At 48.9% G+C, this 22,243-nt stretch overlaps 1 protein-coding gene across 5 annotated transcripts in view; it reads right to left on the bottom strand.

Moving 5' to 3' along the window:
• The window catches only part of AGAP1 (ArfGAP with GTPase domain, ankyrin repeat and PH domain 1), a 633,884-nt gene that overhangs the window by 406,169 nt on the left and 205,472 nt on the right, over positions 1–22,243 (bottom strand). For 3 of the 5 annotated variants that reach the window (XM_025404404.1, XM_025404402.1, XM_025404405.1), the window contains exons 2-3: positions 17,077–17,135; positions 8,434–8,521 (exon numbers count right to left, since the gene is read on the bottom strand). In XM_025404404.1, the coding sequence (XP_025260189.1) occupies positions 8,434–8,521; positions 17,077–17,135 (147 nt within the window). Of the gene's footprint in view, positions 1–7,679; positions 7,692–8,433; positions 8,522–17,076; positions 17,136–22,243 lie in introns of all 5 variants that reach the window. The other 2 variants (XM_025404403.1, XM_025404401.1) reach the window with 1 other exon arrangement.

Below are 22,243 nucleotides of genomic sequence, written 5' to 3'. Positions count from 1 at the left end.
TTACCTATTTTTACACAATATCACCTGATCCTCACTGATAGCTTCCATGCCAGGGGTCAAGTTAGGGACTGTCACACACAGAGGAAGACAAAACCAAAGGGGAACGGTATTTCCATGGTGAGCGATCAGGGTAATTCTGAAAATCATCAGTGAAGATGGCTGAACTGACTTCTGCTTTATCTATGAAACCAACACAGCAGCAGGCTCATAATCTCAAAGTTTACAGATAATCCTCATTAAAAAATTATCATGTGTTTATAATCACTTGGTTGCAACTAACGGTCAAATTCAGGTTGAAAAATCTAAATGGCTAGATTTCACGACTAGTCATGTGTTACTGGAGTATTACAGGTTTTTTTTTCCACTGGAACGTTAAACAGCACCCAAGAACAGCTTTAGAAATAAGCCCTAACATCTGGGATGCAGTGGTAGCTGACAACTATTTTTTTTTTTAAACTTATTTGACTTGGAAAGGGTTTTTGGAGCTGACAGCTTAAACACACTTCATGTGTCCCAGAAAATAAGACTGGGTGTTTACCACATGTTTTGTTTCTAGGAGACTAAGTAAACATTCGTTAAAACATATTTAAGATACACGTGCTCCTGAGAACACATTTACTATCCTGATGACAGGAAAAAATTCTAGGCAGTCCTGGAGGAGGGTAGTAAGGCTGACCCCGGGAGAAAGACTCGAAGGTGGCCGTACAGCCAGCTGGCCCTGGGGGCCAGAAGCCAGTGGCCAGTAGAAGTCTCCTCCAGCATGCCGCATCAGCAGCTAGGAACAAGCAACAGAAACCAAACACGCAGTGGAAAATCCCAGAACCCTTCAGCCTCAGTACAGCACAGCCTGACCCCCGAGATGCTGGAAACGAGACGTCCTTTCTCCAGGAGGTGAAGCAGCTCATTTCTTCCTACAGAACCTCCAAGACTTGAGCAAACTCTGATGTGAACCAAATAAACCGAACAGACAAGCGAAAGGGTTCTCTGGAGAGATGTGAGAAATGAAATGGGTCTGGTGTACTTTCCTACTTCCCAGGCACAAAGCAAAAGTATGTTTGAGAATTTCCTAGGACTTATGCTCAAAAACTCGACTTTCCTGAGTTATGGAACCGTCAAGCTTAATCTCACCCACTGTTTCTCACTGGTCCTTACCTGGTAGTTATAATTGCTCTTAGCACCTGGTATTTTCTCTTAAAGCTTTTCCTCATGAGCATGGGGTGTTGAGGTTTCTTCAGTCTCCCTTATCTGTTTTGGACTCTTCTTTACATAGGGAAGCCCCCTCGCAGGTACCTTTTCCACCTGGGAGGGCACCGGCTTCCCCTGCCCTACGCTGGCAGGCTCTCGAGTGAAAGAGCTGCCTTGAGTTCCTTCACCTTACTCTTCCAGCTACCTCGACTATCATATTCTATCAGCAAAATGAACAGGGGAGGCTAACCTCCTAGTGACCAATGTGTTCTGTCTTTGGGACAGAGCATGGGGATAGCTGCTACCTATGTGTGGCCCGAGCTGGGAAGATGGGAGAGCCTGGAGATGGGGCTGATGGGGCTGGAGGGTCACCCTTCTGGGAGGGAGGCAGGGCGGGCACAGCTTTTACCAGCCATCCCCATTACCAGGCTCCCAGCCAGGAGCTTGCTGGCTGTTGGCCTAGGCACATTCAGGACTGTCTCAGCCTTGGAGCTAGCTTTCTGCCTAAAATTTTGCGTTGGTTAAGAATGAATCAGAAACTCCAGATTCCATCACTGAAGGAAGGAGCCCCTGCTGAATTAAGCTCATGAAGACTCGGGAATGACAGGGCCGATGTTCCCACATCATGCCTGGCTAAGGCCCTTCCCTGCGAATCCCTCTGTGTGATGGCAGCAGGCTACGACAACACTGACCCTCGCAGGCAGCCACTGGGCCCCACTGGCAGGCCGGCCTCGGCCCTCCTTTTGCCACTTTCACACCTGGATGTTGGTTTCTTCCAGATCTGGGATGAAAGGCGGCTCTCAGATGGCACACCTTCCTCTCGGTACTTTCAGTGCCATTTCGCAGCTTGGAGTTGGTCTATGAACATTCTCAAGTCGGTCTCGACCAGCCAACCATAAAAGCGCCCACTCAATCCATACACAGTTTATTCTCATCTTGGGAAACTTGTGGGGCCACCTTTCTGCCCTACTCAGGTGTGCCACGATCTCAACGTGGTGCCGGCTTTCAGCTTTTCTGGTCCTTAGGTCCTTCTAGCACATGGGCTACCCTGTACAGCTCAGGAGGGCCCACGGCCCAGGGCACCTGGGATGCCATGGGTGACACAGAGAAAGACGTCCTAGCGAATGGGTCTCAGAGCAATGACTCAGTTCTGCAACCTGGAAAGATCTCAGGAGGTCGCCACGCTCTCCCCACCTGCGGGGGCCGCGCCCTCCCCACTTGCGGGGGCCGCGATCTCCCCACCTGCAGGGGCTGAAGGGTCTCGGGGCAGGTCCACATTTCCTATCAAACGTCCACATAATACTGGATGTCCTAGCTTTGTTTCCTTTGACTTTTTCTTTTTTGAAAGGAGAGTTAAAAGCTCAGTGGCATCATGTGGGGCCTGTGTTGGGGGAGGCAGGCACATGCTGAATATGAAGCACATAAACACATGATGACAAAAGTCACATCACACCCCCAAAACGTCACACGATTCTCATCAGCAGCCATTAATAGGGCTCAACTGGCAAATGAGAAATTTTCATCTGATTCTGGAAGTGAATGGCAGCTGTGAAATTGTCCTCAGAGGTGTGAAGGTCACTGCCAGCCAATGAGTCCTTGTGAGGTTCTAGAACACCAGCGGAGCTTGCAAAAGCATCGCCGGCAGAACCGTGACCACCACCAAGTGATGGGGCCAACTCCAGCAGTTCTAAGTGCAGTGCCCGTCTAAACCAAGCTTCTCTAACCTGCCACCCAGGACGGCTTTGAATGAGGCCCAACACAAATTCGTAAACTTTCTTAACACATGAGTTTTTAGTGTGTGTATAATTTTTTTTTTTTTTTAGCTGACTGGCTATTGTTAGTGTATTTTATGTGTGGCCCAAGACAATTCTTCTTCCAATGTAGCCCAGGGAAGCCAAAAGACTGGACACCCCTGGAAAACATCACAGGTATATAACGCACACACTGTTGCGGATTGAATGTGTCCCCCAAAAGATACGTTCAAGCCCTAACCCCTGGGACCTGTGGTGGGACCTCACCTGGATACACGGTCTTTGTAGATGGGATCAAGTAAAGATGATGTCATGCTGGAGGAGGGTGGGTCCTAATCAAATGGCTGTTGTCCTTATAAGAAAAAAAGTTTGGACACGGTCACCAGTAGCTGGGAAAACGCTGTGACCACAGAGACAGAGACTGGAGTTAGGAGTCTATGAGCCAAGAAACGCCAGGGATTGCTGACCACCACCAGAAACTCTCCCAGCCATCTAAATATCCCAGCCACAGGTCATGATTAGGATAAAGGATATTCACGCACTAATTAAATCACAACAACTGTGCACAGACATACAACAGATTCAACCTCAAAGCCTGCAGAGGGACCAACGCCGTGAATACCTTCATTTCCGACTTGCGAGAATTGTGAGAATACATTTCTGTTTTAAGCCACAGTTTGTGGTACTTTGTTAGCACAGCCCTAGGACTGAGGTACACATACATATATTACACACCTGGGTGTGCGCACACACACACACGCGTGAGCACGCACACCCAATTAAGGAAAGTGTCTATACGAGAGGTTTACTCTCTGACTGCTTTCATGAAATCACAAGCTCTCTGCGGAGTTACCCACTTTCGCATTGTTAATTCACTAATTGAAAAACAGTATTTACATCCTTCCCTCATTTGAACCGCATCTTTAAAATCATCTAAATCTTGTGAGTTGGCTCTCTTCACTGTAACAATAAAATATCAACCAAAATGCATCACACAATTAAAAGACAGATGTTACCCACTGGGATGGAGCTAAAATGCATCTGATGTATCTGCTGAAAAGCAGGCTCAGATCTGGAGACGGCTCTGCACCAGAAATGTTTCTACCAAGAGAGAGCTCTCCCCTGAAGACAGGAAGGCCCTCACCACCTCACCCCTCCCAGCAATCTACATATCCTAGCTACAGGTCAGGATTAGGACATAAAGGATATTCACACACTAATTAAATCAGAACTGCACAGACACGGAACAGATTCAACATTCAACCTCGAAGCTGCAAAAGGAACCAACCCCGTCAACACCTTGATTTCAGACTTCTAAGAACTATGAGAATACATTTCTGTTTTACGCCACACTGTGTGTGGTAGTTTGTTACTACAGTGCTAGGACTGAAGGACACATACATGTATTACACATCTATGTGTACATACACACACATACACACACACACACACAATTAAGGAATCTGTCAATGCAAGAGGTTTACGACCCCATCAACACCTTGATTTCAGACTTCTGAGAACTATGAGAATACATTTCTGTTTTAAGCCACACTGTGTGTGGTAGTTTGTTACTACAGTGCTAGGACTGAAGTACACATACACATATTACACATCTATGTGTACACACACACACACACACACACACACACACACACACACACACACAGAGTTAAGGAATCTGTCAATCCAAGAGTTTTACTCTCTGACTGCTTTCATGGAATCACAAGCTCCCTACCGCGTTACCCACTTCTGCGCTGCTAATTCACTAACTGAAAAACAGAGTATTTACATCCTTCCCTCATTTGAACTGCATCTTTAAAATTATCTAAATTTTGGCTGGATGTGGTGGCTCATGCCTGTAATCCCAGCACTCTGGGAGGCCCAGGTGGGTGGATCACTTGAGGTCAGGAGTTCGAGACCAGCCTGGCCAATATGGTGAAACCCCACCTCTACTAAAAATACAAAAAGTATCCAGGCATGGTGGCACGCACCTGTAATAGCAGCTACTCAGGAGGCCTCGGCAGGAGGATCACTTGAACCCTGGAGGCAGAGGTTGCAGTGAGCTGACATCGCGCCACTGTACTCCAGTCTGGGTGACAGAGTGAGAGACTCCGTCTCAAAATAAATAAATAAATAATATGATCCAAATCTTGTGAGTTGGCTCTCTTTACTACAAGAATAAAGTTCAACCAAAATGCATCATACAATTAAAAGACAGCAGATATACCCTCTGGGATGGAGCTAAAATCCATCTGATGTATTTGATGAAAAGCAGGCTCAGATCTGGAGACAGCTGTGCACCAGAAATCTTTCTACCACGAGAGAGCTCTCCCCTGAAGACAGGAAGGCCTTCACCACCTCACCGCTCCCAGCAAGCTACATATCCCAGCCACGGGTCAGGATTAGGATATAAAGGATATTCACGCACTAATAAATCAGAAGAACAGGGTACAGACATTTAAGAAGCACAGGGAGAATCCAAGGAACTATCTAGACAGGCAGATACACAGCAAAATGCCTTTCATTCAAAGCAGCTGCCCAGCTGATCGCTCTAGCAGTCATATGAGGAAAGGGGGGCTGATGAGAAAGGAGCAGTACACCAAGAAATGGGAAGGTCACAGAGCTCACTCAAAATCCAATCCCTCAACCGGGCGCCAGCCACTCCCACCATCGGCTGTGCCCTCACCTTTGTGTGGGTAACTAACCACAGGTGAGGCTGGGCCATCATCGGCTTTGTCAACCTCCAGCACTCCCCAAGGACAACACATCCCTTTGATATTCTCCACACACCCAGGCGACAGCACAGTAAATTATATCCCAAACCCACAACACTCTATACCTAAAGCTTCTCAATTAAGCAAAGCACGGGTAATTGATCAACATTCACTGGACAAAAATTGAAATCACTTTCCAGGTACAGGCTCCCTGAGCATGAGAAGGAATTTCAGGATGGCAGGACCATGGTATGAAAGAAATCACGGCTTCTCATTCACTTTCTTTCCCAAACAGCAAGTATGGCTCCCTTCATTACACGTTACAACACAACAAGCTATGGCTCCCTGCTGCCACTGTCATGAGGCACACAGTCAAATGAACAGGAAGTAAAAGTCCGTTCCCTGGTCTCGTTAAGAGGGGCAAAGACAGTGTGGAACCACCTGCTTGGTTCTACACGGGAAAGGTGGCTCAGCCATGAGAAGTATGAATTCAGCAGGACTAAGAGTCTTCCAGGCACGAGGAGCCACATATTCATAATTCTTTCAGCACCCGGGGGCCCTAGACGCACACCCACTGGGGTGCACCTGGGTGTCTGCTGCTGTCAGCTCCTCACACTCCCACAGAACAATCCCTGGGACCATGAGTGAAAAGATGAGAGGCCACATCCCCAGGGAGGGCTGCTGCAGGGCATGAGAAAAGGTCAGGGATCATGATCTTTCCCCTGACCCAGGAAGCCTTGGGCATGGGGCCCCATGGAGGGGATGAGCTAGTTCCACTCTGCAGATGAAGAAAGGGAGGTACTCACCCACGCTCCTACTCTTAACAATAATGTATTTTAAAAAACCATAGACAATACTACGAAATTTCAATGGAGTAAAATGTACTACTTGAAAAATCAAAGAAGCAGGGCTGTTAGTAATCAGTTTAGGTCCCCCCAAAATCCTTCCTTTTGATGTATAAACGTTCAAGAGAAATGCCTTGGTGTTAGTCAAAATGTAAGGGTCGATTATGCATTGCAAAGACATCACGGTTGGAACCAAACACAACGGAACACACTGCGAATGCCCAGAGGGAAAAAAGCAAAAAGCCATAAAAATGCCCAAATAGCCATACAGCAGAAAGGCTACCATGAGGGAGGCGTGGTCCTTGTTCTTACTCCAGAGACCCAGGGCCTCCAGCGCTGCCCCACCAGACACCTGAACCCCAGAGCCAGGGACAGCCAGAGCAACAGCAACAAAACCAGAGCCCCACCCACGTCTAACTTCCTGTGATCCCAGGTTGAAATCCACAGAGTTGCAGGGTCCTGAAGGTAGATTTACTTGGAAAAGGTGGTCATTTCACTGGCAGGTGAGTTAACCTCTGTATAACCTCTACAATAGCGAGCCCTGAGAAATAAGTGGAAAACCCAAGGAAACATCTCTAAAAGATTCTCTAGCTGTCATCAGCTGGCTGTGGCTAAAATTCAGACTCCAACACAAAGGAGCAAATAAAAGCCATCAAAACCCAGGGACAGAGCCTTGGCAAAATGTGGCCTTTGCTCGTTTCTCCAAATCATGCCATTTTCTAGCATCTGTATGCATTTCTCAGTGGAGAGGCAAGCTTTCTCTTACTGACCCCCACATACGAGCCTTCATTTCCATCTCTCATCTTCCTAAATCATCATTTCTGTACGGAAGGTCTTTTCCTGAAGCGTGAGGTGTTCATTACATGACTGCACAATTCTGCAAAACAGTGGCAGAGCCTCAAGCCACTTCTATACTTTTCCAAACGGTTCCACAGTATTCAGGACAAGAGTTAAATGCTAGGACAGGTGTTACAGGAAACAGGTGAAGCTACTTGGGACTACTGCTAAAAAGACAACTAAGGGACAAAACAGGGTGGAATGTTCAACTGAAAAAAAAGATAAAATGAAACAAAATAGGATGGTACACAGAACAAGAGGGGAAGGGAACGCTACAGTACAAAGTGGTGCCTTTCCTCTCTCTCCAAAACAAGACAAGCGCTGCCATGAAGAAAATGAATAGTTACCTGCATCCATATCTGCAAAGAATGGAACAGCCAGTAAGAAAAAGAAGGAACCAGAAATTCAGTGTCTCAGAGTTGGATTTAACAAGGTTACATGGAGAGAAAATTTCATTTAGAAAACTGCTTGTCAACTACACCCCTTCATTAGGGGACATGGGAGCTAAATGCTTTCCTATCATTATCATAACTTTATTTAAGGCAAAAAATAAAATATGGACATGTTAACTGAAGAAGTAAATGCCTAATGGCAAAAAAAAAAAAAAATCTTACTCTCATGCAAAATGATTATTAAATGTATATAAATATAAGGGGGGAAACATACTCAAACATATGGTGGTGGTAATCTGAACGTCTTATCCAGAAAGGCTCATATCTATAACTAAGTAACATTACATACAAATTATGTATAAATTCAATATCCAGATCACAGAAATGTCCAGTCAATATTTAAAGGAGTAACAGTGGATAAAAAGGACACTGGATTAAAAACGACATTTGAAAGGACAGAACAATTAGATAAGAAATAAATTCAATGGTATTTCATGGTTCTACTGTACTATTCCAAATATCAAAGTGAATATAATGGGTTTGCTAGAAATACTACAGAAGAAGCCACATACTTAAGGGTTTTTACTGCTTGGTATGTTTTATTGCTTTCTTGACCTGTGATACATCAAAGTCATGATTTACAATATGCTAAGGAAAATTTTTTAAAAACTACATTCTTAAGCTTGCAACTGCCTGCCAAACAGCATACCTTCCGGAGACTCCTCCTGGACATAAGTGCCCGTCAGGTACCGGTGCACCAGGGCAGACTTGCCGCTGGCCAAGTTACCCACAATTCCCTGAAACAGAAACGGACAACCGTTAAGCATAAGCAAATCACTCTATTTGGCATTTTGCAAATACAAAGAGGCTAAAATAGACAGGAGGCCTAAACACAAACATAACCAAGCACTGGCTGGATGGCCAAAAACAAGCTCGTTCACTACTTCTATTGGAGTAAAAGGGAGTCCAACACTCTTAATTAACATCTCACGTTCTCATCAGCCTCAACAGCTGCAACGGCATCAGCAATGCTGGTATAAACACTGGTTTGGTATTCTTCCAGAAAACAAGCACATTGCTTACATTAGGGCTGTGTTCCTCGAGTTAGCCCGCCGGCATCTACTGTGCACCCTCCAGAGACAGGGAAAAGCAGCAGGTGAGGTGGCATCCAAGGGCAGAGCTGAGTGACGTGGGCAGAGTGGCGAGGACCCATGCATGGCAGCATCTCTAGGGAATGAGTCTAGGGTAGACTTGGGGGCAGGACAACAGGAGCAGAAAAGAGCAGTGTGGGGAGACCTGGGGGTGGAGCAGTGAGGCAGGGGCCGGCCATACAGGTAAGGAGGGGACACACCTGCCTCCCAGACACAGGACCCACCACGGCATCTCCGAGAAAAAGGGGACGGTGCCGGGGCTGCTGGGAGAGACGGCAAAGGTGCTCGTTTGTGCTGGATTAGAAGGCGACCCTCAGGAGTAAGGGTGACATGAGGGCCGCTGTCCCAGCAGTAACCTGGCGGCGAGGCTGACGCTCCAGGGGCTTCTTCAGAGGAAGGCTCCCTGTTGACACAGTGGACACACCTGGCCTCCAAGCCTCCAAGTGGGCGGATCCCACAGGAAGCCTCCCTTTCCCTGTGCCTGGGAGCTGTATACCCCCGACGCCGCCATCTGTGGGAAGCTGCTCATCAAAAATCTCTTGCATTTTAATCTTTTCCTCCCCCACTAGAACATTGCTAGCGATCAAATTTAAGCATGATCGAACTGATTCCTTTAAAAGCCCAAAACATCACAAGGGACCCATCCTTGGGCACAGGTGCTCATTAAGGCCACCTGTCATTCCCAGAGCTGGGACTCGGCCCCACTTGCTCTTGGCCCCACTTGCTCTCGGTTCCACTTGTTGACCTCCCTCCTGCCTCCACTCAAATTATCTGAAGCTCTGGCCCTGTTGCTACCAGGAAACTGCCCACTAGGTCACCCATGACTTTCATTTCAAAGCCACTAGGCTGTCTTGCTCTGACCTGACCCCATCACCAGCAGCTGCTGCTAAGACACTCTTCCAACTCTCGCACTGGCTTCCGCCTCTACCTCCCTCCCAGCCCTGTGGGCTCTTCCTCCATCTGCCGGCACACACTGGGGCTCGCCAGGGCTGCATCCTCACATCTCCAGCTGATCCTCCACTCTAATGTCCCAACATGTGCCTGTCCATATCCAACTTTCTCTCAATGAGCTGTGATTCCATTTAAAAGAAGACGCCCTGCAGATTCTGGAATCATAGCTCGTTGATAGAAGGTTGATGTGGGAAAAAAGCGGCCTATTCCCAAAATCTCATCCCCTGGCCGCCGTCCACCCCAGCTCCAGGCGCCCCTATTCAGCTCCCACCAGGACTTCTTACATATCCATACACCACCTACGTGGTGCTCACGCCTCGACGAGTCCACACCTCGCCTCTCTCCCCCAGACTACTCATCAGCTTCTGAGGCCACATCACACCCAGCCTCTCAAACCAGAAAGCTGGAGGCCATCCTCGACTCCCTCCTGGGCACGCTGCTGCCACCTCGGTGTGGACTCTCCGGTGTGCACAGATCGAGGAGGCAGCCTCTAGGGCCTCTCCCTACCTGCAAGCACCTGCTTTTCATCCCGAGAACACCAGAGAGGTTCCTGGAAACAAACTGACCATGAGAAAGTGGCATTCCTTCATTTCACAAGCCCTGGGAGACTCCTGCTGCCTGGAGGCCAAACTCCAAACATTTCAGGAACAAACTGTCTCCCTCCAAATCCTCACACACAACTTTGCTGGCAGCTAACGGACCCAGCAGGTCCGTGAACTTGCCACAAGAACACTTCACTACTCCTGTCACCTGAGCACCCCTCCCCTCTCACCTGATGAGGGCTTCACTTTCTCTTGGGAAGGCTTCCCTGCTTTCCTCCCACCCCCAGAGGGCCTTGACAGTGGCTGGTGAGGCCCTGGGCTCCACCTCCCACTACACTTAGGACCCTGAGGGCCAAGATCTCTGTCTCTGGATACCAGCCAGGACACCAACTGACTCTGTACACTTGTCATAGTTCCTGGCCCCAGGAGAGGCCTGGTAAACACAAGATGGGTCAATGGATAGATGGATGGCAAGGAAGAAGGATGGGAGGGAGGGAGGAAGGAGAGATGGAAAGAAAGGGGAGAGGAGAGGAGGAGAAACAGGAGGGAGGAAGGACCATTGATTAAGTAGATGATGAAGCCAATAGCTATAAGAACAAACAGGGCCGGGTGCGGTGGCTCACGCCTGTCATCCCAGCACTTTGTGAGGCCGAGGTGGGCAGATCACGAAGTCAGGAGATCGAGGCCATCCTGGCTAACACGGTGAAATCCCATCTCTACTAAAAATACAAAAAAATTAGCCGGGCGTGGTGACACACCTATAGTAGTCCCAGCTACTTGGGTGGCTGAGGCAGGAGAACCGCTTGAACCCGGGAGGCAGAGGTTGCAGTGAGCCGAGATCACGCCTCTGCACTCCACTCCAGCCTGGGTGACAGAGCGAGACTCCTCAAAAAAAAAAAAAAAGAAAGAAAGAAAGAAAGAAAACAAACAAACAAACATAGAAGAACAAATTTTGTATGAGAGTGTAGAAAAAAGGTTCTCAGTGATTTACAGGCCACCGTCGTCTGCTGTCTGAGTGATGGCTTATGGATCCAAATGTTCTCCTTCACCCAGTCATGGCCACTCCCACTCTCTACTCATCAGCCAGAGTGGCCTTTCTAAAACCTATACCCAGTCCTTTCCTCTTTTACACCCCAGTTACAACTCTCCTATCTCTCACCTTCCTGCTCTCTGCTCGGCCTTCTAGTCAATCAACTACCAAGCCCCATCCTAACAGGCCTTGCTGTCTCCAGGCAACTAAAGCTTTCCACATCAATCATTCCCTGAAACCTACTCTTTCTATCAGTTCAGATGTCACTTCCTCCGAGAAGCCTGCAGCTATGGCAGGAATGTTTAGGCTTCCCCCTCCTACCCACACACTCCTGGCCAAACTCGTATGTTGAAACCTAACCCCCGGCTGGGCATGGTGGTTCACGCCTGTAATCCCAGCCCTTTGGGAGGCTGAGGCAGGTGGATCACCTGAGGTCAGGAGTTCAAGACCAGACTGGCCAACATGGTGAAACCCCACCTCTACTAAAAAACACAAAAATTAGCCAGGCGTGGTGGTACATGCCTGTAATCCCAGCTACTCGAGGCTGAGGCAGGAGAATCACTTGAACTTGGGAGGCAGAGGTTGCAGTGAGCTGAGTTTGCACCACTGCACTCCAGCCTGGGTGACAGAGCTGACAAAAAATAAAAACAAAATAATACATAATTTTTTTAAAAAAGAAACGTAACCCCCGAGGTGATTGCATTACGAGGTGAGGCAGTTGTGGCAGCAGATTAGCGCCCTTATAGAAGAGGCCTGGGAAAGATCTCTTGCCTCTTCCTCCACGTGAGGACACAGCAAGAAGATGCCACCTACAAACCAGCAAGCAGGTCCTCAGGCATCAAATCTGCAGGCACCTTGATCTGGGACTTCCCGGCCTCCACAACTGTGAGCTATACATTTCTGTTGTTTATCAGCTGCTCCGTGTATGATATTTTGTTACAGGAGCCGGAAGAGACGAAGATACCTTCCTAATGCCACAGTCGCAATTGGATGCCTCTCCTGAAAGCTCCCTTAGGCCACTGCCCCAAGGACATCTTACAAGGGAACACATTATTTTGAAAACAACAGTATGTTGATCTGGCTCCCTCCAATACTGACAATTCCTCAAAGGCAGGCACCCTGTCTTACTTGTCTTGTTCTCTGAATTCCTGAGTAACACAGAGCCCAAGGTAGATGCTCAACAGCACTGGCCGAGTAAATGAACGACTCCACTGCTGGTGAGTATGAATGAGATGCTTATTACTAAGGCTCAGAGCCAGGCTCAAGTCAGGCTGTGTGGACAGATTCTAAAAAAAGCTGTTTCCCCTCCTAATTCGACATACATCTTTTTTTACCCTGGGGCCTCTATAATCTGAGAATTTCTACCTACTAATTATTCTTTTGCTCAAGGGCACCCGCTGTTTGTCAGCTTCATGCTGGGAAAATCCAAAACAGTATGCCACAGAATTAAATTTGTAATTAAGATCAGTTTCTCTTTCCCGAGGAAGAAAATGCTCAAAAACCAAACATCCTTTGGTCTGCGCCTTCTCTGCATAGCAACGTTCCTGCCTTCTGCCTAACAAGACGGGCAAAGACTAAGCTCACACCTTAGGGGAACAAAGGCAATCAATCTTGGGAGTGCAGTGGAAGGGGCTTGGTTTGGCTGGAACAGCCATCTCACAGACCACCTCACAGTCACACATGATGGCATTATTTTACTTTGAAACGCTGGTGAAATGAATGGTTGATGGTGAAAGGAAAATAAAATAAGGGGTCAGAATGCCCTTTCAAGTGCATCACGTCACCCGTGAAGGTGTCGGAGCGGCTGCTGGAAGTAAACCAAGATGGAGGAAATCAATCCAGAGCGAGCCAAAGAATTACGTGAGGAGGAATGAGGTGTCTTAAAAACCACAGAACTACACGCTCAAGGCAGGAAGAGTTCGCCACTGTCAACCCCGCATCGTCTGTGCAGGGCCATGAAGTGTGTCGGAGCCCATACTCGGCCCTTCATATTACAAGGCCAAAGGGAACGCAGTGTCTTTCTAAACTGTTTTTCTCCAGCGCCCCACACTTCACCACTGACCTGCTAACCTTAAGGTTTGCTAAGAAGGGAATCAAGGCTTTTAGAAAAATCCCAGTTGGTGTTCAATGAAAACACACAAATAGGATGTGAGGAGCTGGGGACTGAGGTCCCCGACACAGGCAAGACGTCCAGGGCCTATCTACCTTCCCCTCCGACAGAAGCATCAAGTCTTTACTGTTGGGCACACATCTGTAGCCAGCAGTGGTTGGCTCCTCTGCAGCACCAAAAGCAATTGGTCATGGACAATCTGACCACAGTGCAACTTCAGAAAACATAAGGCCGGGTGCCGTGGCTCATGCCTGTCATCCCAGCACTTTGGGAGGCCAAGGCAGGCGGACGACTTGAGGTCAGGAGTTCGAGAACAGCCTGGCCAATGTGGTAAAATCTCGTCTCTACTAAAAATACGCAAATTAGCCAGATGTGGTGGTGGGCGCCTGTCATCCCAGCTACTCAGGAGGCTGAGGTACGAGAATCACTTGAACCCAGAAGGCAGGTTGCAGTGAGCCGAGATGGCCCCACTGCACTCCAGCCTGGGTGACAGAGTGAGACCCCGTCACAAAAAAAAAAAAAAAAAAAAAGAAAGAAAGAAAAGAAAACATAAGGCATGGTACTACCACTCTTGAGAAGAAAGCGAACATTGAATTTTTTTCTCTGACAGATTTCAAAAGATTCACTGCAAAATGTTACATAAAGGGCCTATTGGAGGCTTGCCATGACATCATGTCACTGCTGCGTTTGCGAAGCAGGGGCTGGGTTCCTGAGACGCTGACCTAAAGGGCCACCTGTCCTGGGGGGGCTGCACTAGGAACGAAACAATTGCAGCCCTATAGGCACTTGGAGGCTGCTTAGGAAACAAAGCAGCGCTTTTTTCAGACCCTGAGCACTCCTTAGCACACAAGGGATCTGCTGGGGCTGCTGATGAGGACCAGCGCCCGCTGATGCCACACAGGAAGGCACTTGGGCTAGGGCAGAGCTGGTGGGCCTGCCAGGATCTAGTCCATCCACACTGAAGCCAGGGACAGGAGCGTTCTGAGAACTGTAGAACCAACAACAATGAAGTCCCCGGTGTCAGCAAATTGAAGCAAGCCTTAAGACAATCCGTTTCAGAATGAGGAGCCCCTGCTGCCTTAAATGCAACTGTCTCTCCTCCAGCTCTAGGCAGATATTCCAGAAAATCACATGCCTTCAGAACACTGGTAGAGTACAAGTTTTTGGTGGTAAGTATCCTCGATTACGGGTTGGTATGATCACGTGGGCCCTCTCTAAACCTGTAACACCTTGAACTGCCAAGTCAGGAGGTTCGATACTTGACGATCAGTTAGTCTGTAATGTTGGCACTGGGGTGGCCACTGGCCCTGTGTGGCTATTTCAATTTAAATGAACTAGAATCAAACTTAAAATGCAGCTCCTTGATGGCACTGACCGGCCACATTTCAATCACTCAACAGCCACATGGTGCCAGCCACAACCGCATTGGGCAGTGCAGACACAGGAGGTTTGTACCGTCGAGAAAGTTCCATCAGGCAGTGCGGTGGTGGAAGCCCTAACTCCAGGTTCAAACCTCAGCTCCACCACTTACTGTGGCTCCTTGGGCAAGTTCTTCATGTCTCTGAGCCTCGATTTCCTCATCTGTGAAATGGGGATAACCATACCTACCCCTCCCCATGGGGCAGTTGTCAGGAATTAAGTAATGTTGTCAAGCACTCAGAACACGACCCGCACAGAGCCGAGCCAGCGCTGTATCGACACCATCACCACCAGTAAAGCACCATGCCTGCTGTTCCGTGCCCATCACAGCACCCGAGTGGCAGGGGCTGTCTTAACAGGGAGTAACTGAAACTGGGGGACTGTTCTGGAAATCTCCTGGTAACAACATTGCCAAGCCTGTGCCATTCATTCAACGCATATTTCCTGGACGGCTTCAATGGACTTAAGACACCCTGCCAGTGCCGCGGTGACAAAGCACACAAAAGGCAGAAAGAGGAGGCTCTTTGCAGGCCAGTCTTGCGGAACCCCAGGCTTCTGAGACAGCACTGGGACTGAGAGATGCTTTGTCTCCCATGGGCGAGTGCTGCAGGGACAGCCCAGAGACCTTCAGGGAGGAACGGGGCGGGGGGCAGACACTGGGAAGGAGATGGGCCCAGCCGACGACACCCCGTGGTCGCAGTGGGGATGGGTGTGTCAGACACCAATGAGAGAGAGGGCACAGGGACCACGGGGCCTTCCATCTCAGGACACCTCCCACTCATTGTACTTCATCTCCTAAGTTTAAAAACGAATACTTTTCCTGGTGACAAAAGTGTCTTCAAAGACCTAGAAGTTCTTTGTTGCTCTATCTCCTCATCTCAGACAGGAAAGACCGAAAGGATCCTGTCTCCTGGCCCCTGTCCTGTCCTCCAAGCACGCAATGAGGTTGGGGGTCAGTGGGGAGGAGTCCACGGGCCGCAGGGGATTTGGTGCTGTCAATAGAAATGCAGAGGACAGAGACACCAGGCAGGCCCATGCCGGAGCCTGTAGAACAGTGAGAGCTCATCTGCTTTCCTTTCATGGTCAAATTAGAAAATACATACACACACATACAGAAATTAGACATATATGCACACATATATATACACATACATAAATATAAACACACACACATGGAAATTAGACATATATACACATATATACCTACATACATAAATATACAGATACCACATATTTCACAACAAAGAATGTGGTTGTTTCAAAGTTCAACTTGCCCCTTCCTTCCATCCTATGGTGGGTGGTGACTAGAGGGGAGTGGCTGGAAAGGGTGGCTGCAATGGACCACTTTTTACATACGCCAATTTGAAGCTCTAGATAATTTCACTGAAAGGGTAAAGTTCACAATAAAAGATAAAAATTTTAATTTTATGGGCGGGCGTGGTGGCTCAAGTCTGTAATCCCAGCACTTGGGAGGCCGAGACAGGCGGATCACGAGGTCAGGAGATCGAGACCATCCTGGCTAACACGGTGAAAACCTGTCCCTACTAAAAAATACAAAAAACTAGCCGGGCGAGGTGGCAGATGCCTGTAGTCACAGCTACTCGGGAGGCTGAGGCAGGAGAATGGCGTAAACCCAGGAGGCAGAGCTTGCAGTGAGCTGAGATCCGGCCACTGCACTCCAGCCTGGGCGACAGAGCGAGACTCCGTCTCAAAAAAAAAAAAAAAAATTTCATTTTATGCCAATACTTGGTCATAGGGTAAATAGTTACATTTCAAAAATTATGGATACCAAAGCTTTGTGACCCATTACAGAAGCTTTCCGTGACATCCTGCAAAGGACAAATCAACCCACCCACGAGATATAAGAGAGAGGAGGATGACGGCCTCTGCCCAGCACACGAAACGCCACCCTGGCTGGGTGGCAGTCATGGCTGTCGTAGCTGTCCCAGGGGCACTCAGGGACTTGGACTCTAGTCCCAAGCTACCAGCTACATCTGGCCCTTCCCAGGAACACACCCAGAGTCACACTCCCTGTCTGGGCCCCAGGCAATGACCAGCTGCCTGGGAATGCAGGCTTGGGTGTGCACAGAGCCCCTCCCTTCCCACAGGTGAGGAAGGACAACTGCCAGGGCCAGAAGGAACCACTCACCACTTTGAGCTCCGGGACAGATCGACTCAGCGTCCATTCCTGGCTGTTCACAAAGGCATCTGAAAAAGAGGAGGACACGAAGTCAGACACCACAACTCACGTAAAGGCCAAGTCAAAGTACCTTCAGTGGACCATTTTCCCATCCGAAGGTCACCGGAGATGGTGCAGACCAGCCTCCCTGTGTCACTCCCACTCCAGAAAGATCAGTTTGTCCCAGTTCATGACACTCAGCTAGATGCCAGGGGGGGTTCCAGCTCCAAGTCTGAGGTCGGTAACACATGCTCTGTCCAATGACTTCGAAAGTTACTGAAAAATCTAACTTTCCATTTTTCCCCTGCTCAAGCCACAGCCCTTCCTACGGAGGAGCATGTATCTTCAGACCCCCCTGACTGTGCCTGTTCACAAGTGTGGAGATATTTAAGGACACGCCTAGCTTTCTGGGAAGTGATTCTGTTAGAGCCAGTAGGTCCACTTTTGGTCTTTTGGTTGTCTACTACAATAGTCACTTTTCTGAAATCCCACACACACAGAAAAAAGTACGATGACTGAATGTGAAGATCTTAACACTCACAATGTAAGTAAACACTTTCGTGTTTATAAATAACAGATTATAGCTCAGAAGAAAGATCTGGTACTAGAATTTTGATCCTCACAAAGATATTAAACACTGAAGACCCAGCCAGGATGGTTTAGACTATGTCAGAAAGATGCAGGGCTCCTAAGCTCCATGGGGTGGTCTGCAGAGCCCAGCCCTGTGCAGGGGCACTCTCCTGCCGCATCCCCTGATGGGCTGTGCACAGGGACCCACCCGATACAGATGACCCAAATGACCATGGCTTAACCTGAGACCCAGTTTTCCACACCGGCCACAAGCCAGTCTTAACATAAATGAGACCCCACGACAGTAGCCATGATCTGTCCTGATGACCACGTGGCAGCTCAGTCAACACAAGCCGAGTGGGCTGGACTAGAGGAAGGAAGTGCATCCCACTGACAGAAAAACAGCTCTTTCCACATGGGATTCACTTCCGATATACTGTCCTCCAATGTTGAAACTCACTCGACATTATGTCTAAGAAGTGATGTGATTCGTAAGATGCCTAAAAGTTAAGAAAAGCCATCACCTTCAAAGAACTGTGTGATATGAGGACTGCGTGGATGCAGGGCTGGAAGCCAAGGGCCTGACCAGACCACGGATGTGACACAGGAAGGCAAGACCAGCATCTGAAGGAGGCCGGGCACACCCTAGGGAGCACAATCCACCAGGTCACACGATGGGGGAGCACAACCCACCATGTCACACGCTGGGGGAGCACAACCCATCAGGTCACACACTGGGGAGGGAGCACATCTCACCAGGTCACATGCGGGGGAGCACGTCCCACCAGGTCACACGCTGGGGGAGCATGTCCCACCAGGTCACACGATGAGGAGCAGGTCACACGTGGGGGAGCATGTCCCACCAGGTCACACGCGGGGGAGCACGTCCCACCAGGTCACACGCGGGGGAGCACGTCCCACCAGGTCACAGATTGGGGGGGCACATTTACCCAGTGTGTGCTGGGCGGGGAGCTGGGGGGGCAACAGTGCAGCAAATCAACCAGATGCCACAGGCCCTACAACGACAGCACCAAGGGTCTCCCGATGTCGAGTGAGACATCCAGTCAGAGGAACACTCCCTGCTCCAGAAAAGGACGGCTGGGTAGATCAGGAGATCTGAGTGATCTCTAGAGGGCAGAGACTTTTGGGGCACAAAAGCGCCTATCCAGCCGGCAGAGCAGGCCGGCAGAGGCCCATCTGCAGGAGCTCAGGAGGAAAGCACAAGAGCCCTGAAGAAGAAGACGCCTGGGAGGCGGACTTCTCCCTGCACCGCCCACAAAGACTCCAAGTTACTGTCCCTCTACTCTCCTCCCACTGACACGGACGCATTGGCAGCTAAATATCGGGGGTGCACATTGTGATTTTGCATAATTGCGCACCCAAACACCACCCCAACATGCTGCAGACAAACTCTACCCGTGGATAGATGACGTGAGGAACGCACTAGCATGGGCCTGACACTCAGCAGGCGCTCAGTGGTAACTAATTGTGTCTTAATACCATGAGGGAACAGCATTACCAATTAAGTTACAAAACACTTCTTTCTGTTACCAACTACTCTCGCAGAAAAACGGCAATGTGGCCTCAGAGGATCTGCAGGGTGACCCCAATGGTCCAGGGAAAACTGAAAGGTCAATGATGATGACTCCAAAATGCATGCACCAATAGTGTCCAGCTTCTCAGAACGTCACCCTGTTGCTGCACTGTAACAAACCACACCCTGGTTAAGTAACTGTGGATATATCCACATAATGAAAAAGTAAAACCAGTAATTGAAGCTCAACATACTGCAGTGGAGATCCCCCAAGGTCCTCAGGCTATTATCAAATGAAGACAGCCAGGTGTGATACAGAGATGGATGGATAGGACCCTCACAAACGCATTCCTAAAAAGTGTATGGGGGGTGAGGGGTGCAAAACATGCATATGCTTGTCAAAGCTGAGACTGTTTCTGGTAAAATTTCAAACTTAACAGGTGCTGATTTAGGGTTAGGAACTGGATGGCTGAAGTCAAGGGTGATGAGACGATTTTCCTTTCACTGTTATCTTCTGGCACCTTTAAAGTTTTATTCCCTTTGGCACATAAGAAATTAAATTGTGAAGTTTTAAAAATGAACTTTAATAGTAAAGCAAAGATGGTAAACTGTGAATTAAAATGAGCTCTATTCATCAATGCACTGCTGATTTTTCAACACATACCATCATAAGATTAACTTTCTAACAATAAATATAAAATATTCATTATAAATTAAGCAGTGCTCCATTAAACAAAGATGCATGATTACATAAACATTGGAACAATGTGAGGCATCTTTTTACTTGCAAATACATCCTCACTTGAATGGAACATATTTGTGTTTGTGGCAACAAGAGTAATAAAATACATGCTAGACTCAATTAGCCAAAACTCCTCATCTTCCATTAAAAAATATTTATTTTAAAAACTTTCATTACTGCCCAGTCAAAATGGAATGCTGCCTCCTACAAAGCTAAATGAAAATTAACAAAGATTCGCGGAAGCCATACATACCAAAATAGTCCTTCCTCCTACTCCACTATGGGGACCTATCTGTGAGCTGGACACGGTGCTGGCGTGCAATTGTTCATCACTCAGTAGGTGGGGTCGAGGAAAGGCGGGGCAGGGCCCAGGGCAGCTGTTCTGCCTCCTTCTGAAGTGCAGGAACCAGAAGGATAAACATGCTTCAGGGAAACACAGCTGGGCATGTGCGCATGAGTGTGTGGATGCACATCCGGATACATGCACACCTGTGTTCCTGGATCAGCCAGAATCCAGTGTCACAGAGGATGCAGCTCGTTCTCAGAAGTGTCTCGACCAGGAGTTCAAGACCAGCCTGGCCAACATGGCGAAACCTCGTTTCTACTAAAAATACAAAAAGTAGCCAGGCGTGGTGGCACATGATTGTAATCTCAGCTGCTCAGGAGGCTCAGGCAGGAGAATTGCTTGAACCCGGGAGGCAGAGGTTGCAGCGATCCGAGATCCCACCATTGCTCTCCAGCCTGGGTGACAGAGTGAGACTGTCTCAAAAAAACAAAACAAAACAAAACAAAACAACGTCTTGTGAGTGTTTCACAGTTGAGGTTGGTGACAGTAATGATCCTTCCCAAGAGCTAGCCAGGTGCTGGGCTCATTGACCACTGCAGCCCTTCAGGGCAGGTTCTCCCTGCTGCTGCCCCTGGACACAGCGAGACACTTGGCAAAGTCCCCCTTGGCCCCCTTGGCAATGCCAGATTCTAAAACCCTCCCTCATTACCTGCTGTGTTGCTCAGAGTCTGCTTGCCCTAGACTCACCTGGGACGCTTAGCAAAGCCGGCAACAGGTGAGCATCAGCAGGACTCTGGAAATTAGAGCCTTCAAATCGGCATTTCTTTTTTCTTTTTTTTTGAGACAGAGTCTCAGTCTGTCGCCAGGCTGGAGTGCAGTGGCACGATCTCAGCTCACTGCAACCTCCGCCTCCCGAGTTCAAGCGATTCTCCTGCCTCAGCCTCTCAAGTAGCTGGGACTTCAGGCGCCTGCCACCACACCCGGGTAATTTTTGTATTTTTAGTAAAGACGGGGTTTCACCATGTTGGCCAGGATGGTCTCGACCTCCTGACCTGGTGATCGCCTGCCTCGGCCTCCCAAAGAGCTGGAAATATAGGCAAGAGCCACCACGCCCGGTCTCAAATCAGCATTTCTAACAAGCTCCCTGCAGAGCTTTGTCCACACTTTATTACTCTCCATCTTCAATTTTTCAAAATTTGCTAAGCAGATGTTACAAGTGTAAAACACCAAGAGCGGGAATTTCTGAGAAATGTGAAAACAGCACAGGCTGTCATGGGCAGAAAGTGCTGTAGTTACTGAGGCTAAAGGCTCCTACCCACCCCACAAAGCAGGACAATGAGTCCTGCTTTTCCCACCTAGCCCTGCCCATCCCAGTGTCCATGGGAGACCAACAGGAGGCAGAGGGAAATCGGTGAGGGGTCAGGGAGCCAGGAGTCATGGGTCTGACAATTACCTCAGTTAACTTTCTGGTCTCTCCATTTCCTTGCCATAAAACAGAAGCATTTCTGGCCAGGTGCAGTGGCTCACGCCTGTAATCCCAGTACTTCGGAAGGCTAAGTGGGGGTGGATCACCTGAGATCAGGAGTTCAAGACTAGCCTGCAGGCAGATCACCTGAGGTCAGTTCGCGAATAGCCTGCAGGTGGATCACCTGAGGTCAGGAGTTTGACACTAGCCTGGCCAACATGGCAAAACTCCGTCTCTACTAAAAATACAAAAATTAGCTGGGCATGATGGCAGGCGCCTGTAAACCCAGCTACTTGGAGGCTGAGGCAGGAGAATCGCTTGGACCGGGAGGCAGAGGTTGTGGTGAGATGAGATTGTGCACTCCAGCCTGGGGGATAGAGCAAGGGAAAGGAAGGCTGCACTCCAGCCTGGGGGATGAGGGGGGGAGGGGAGGAGAGGACAGGAAAGGAGGGGAGGAGGGGAGGGGGGGGAGGAAGAAGAGGGAGAAGGGTCAGAGAGAAGGGTGAAGGAGGGGAGGAGGGGAGGGAGGAGGGGAGGGGG

Source organism: Theropithecus gelada, chromosome 12, assembly GCF_003255815.1.
Source record: "Theropithecus gelada isolate Dixy chromosome 12, Tgel_1.0, whole genome shotgun sequence".
Taxonomy (NCBI): domain Eukaryota; kingdom Metazoa; phylum Chordata; class Mammalia; order Primates; family Cercopithecidae; genus Theropithecus; species Theropithecus gelada.
This window is presented reverse-complemented; position numbering and strand designations above follow the sequence as displayed.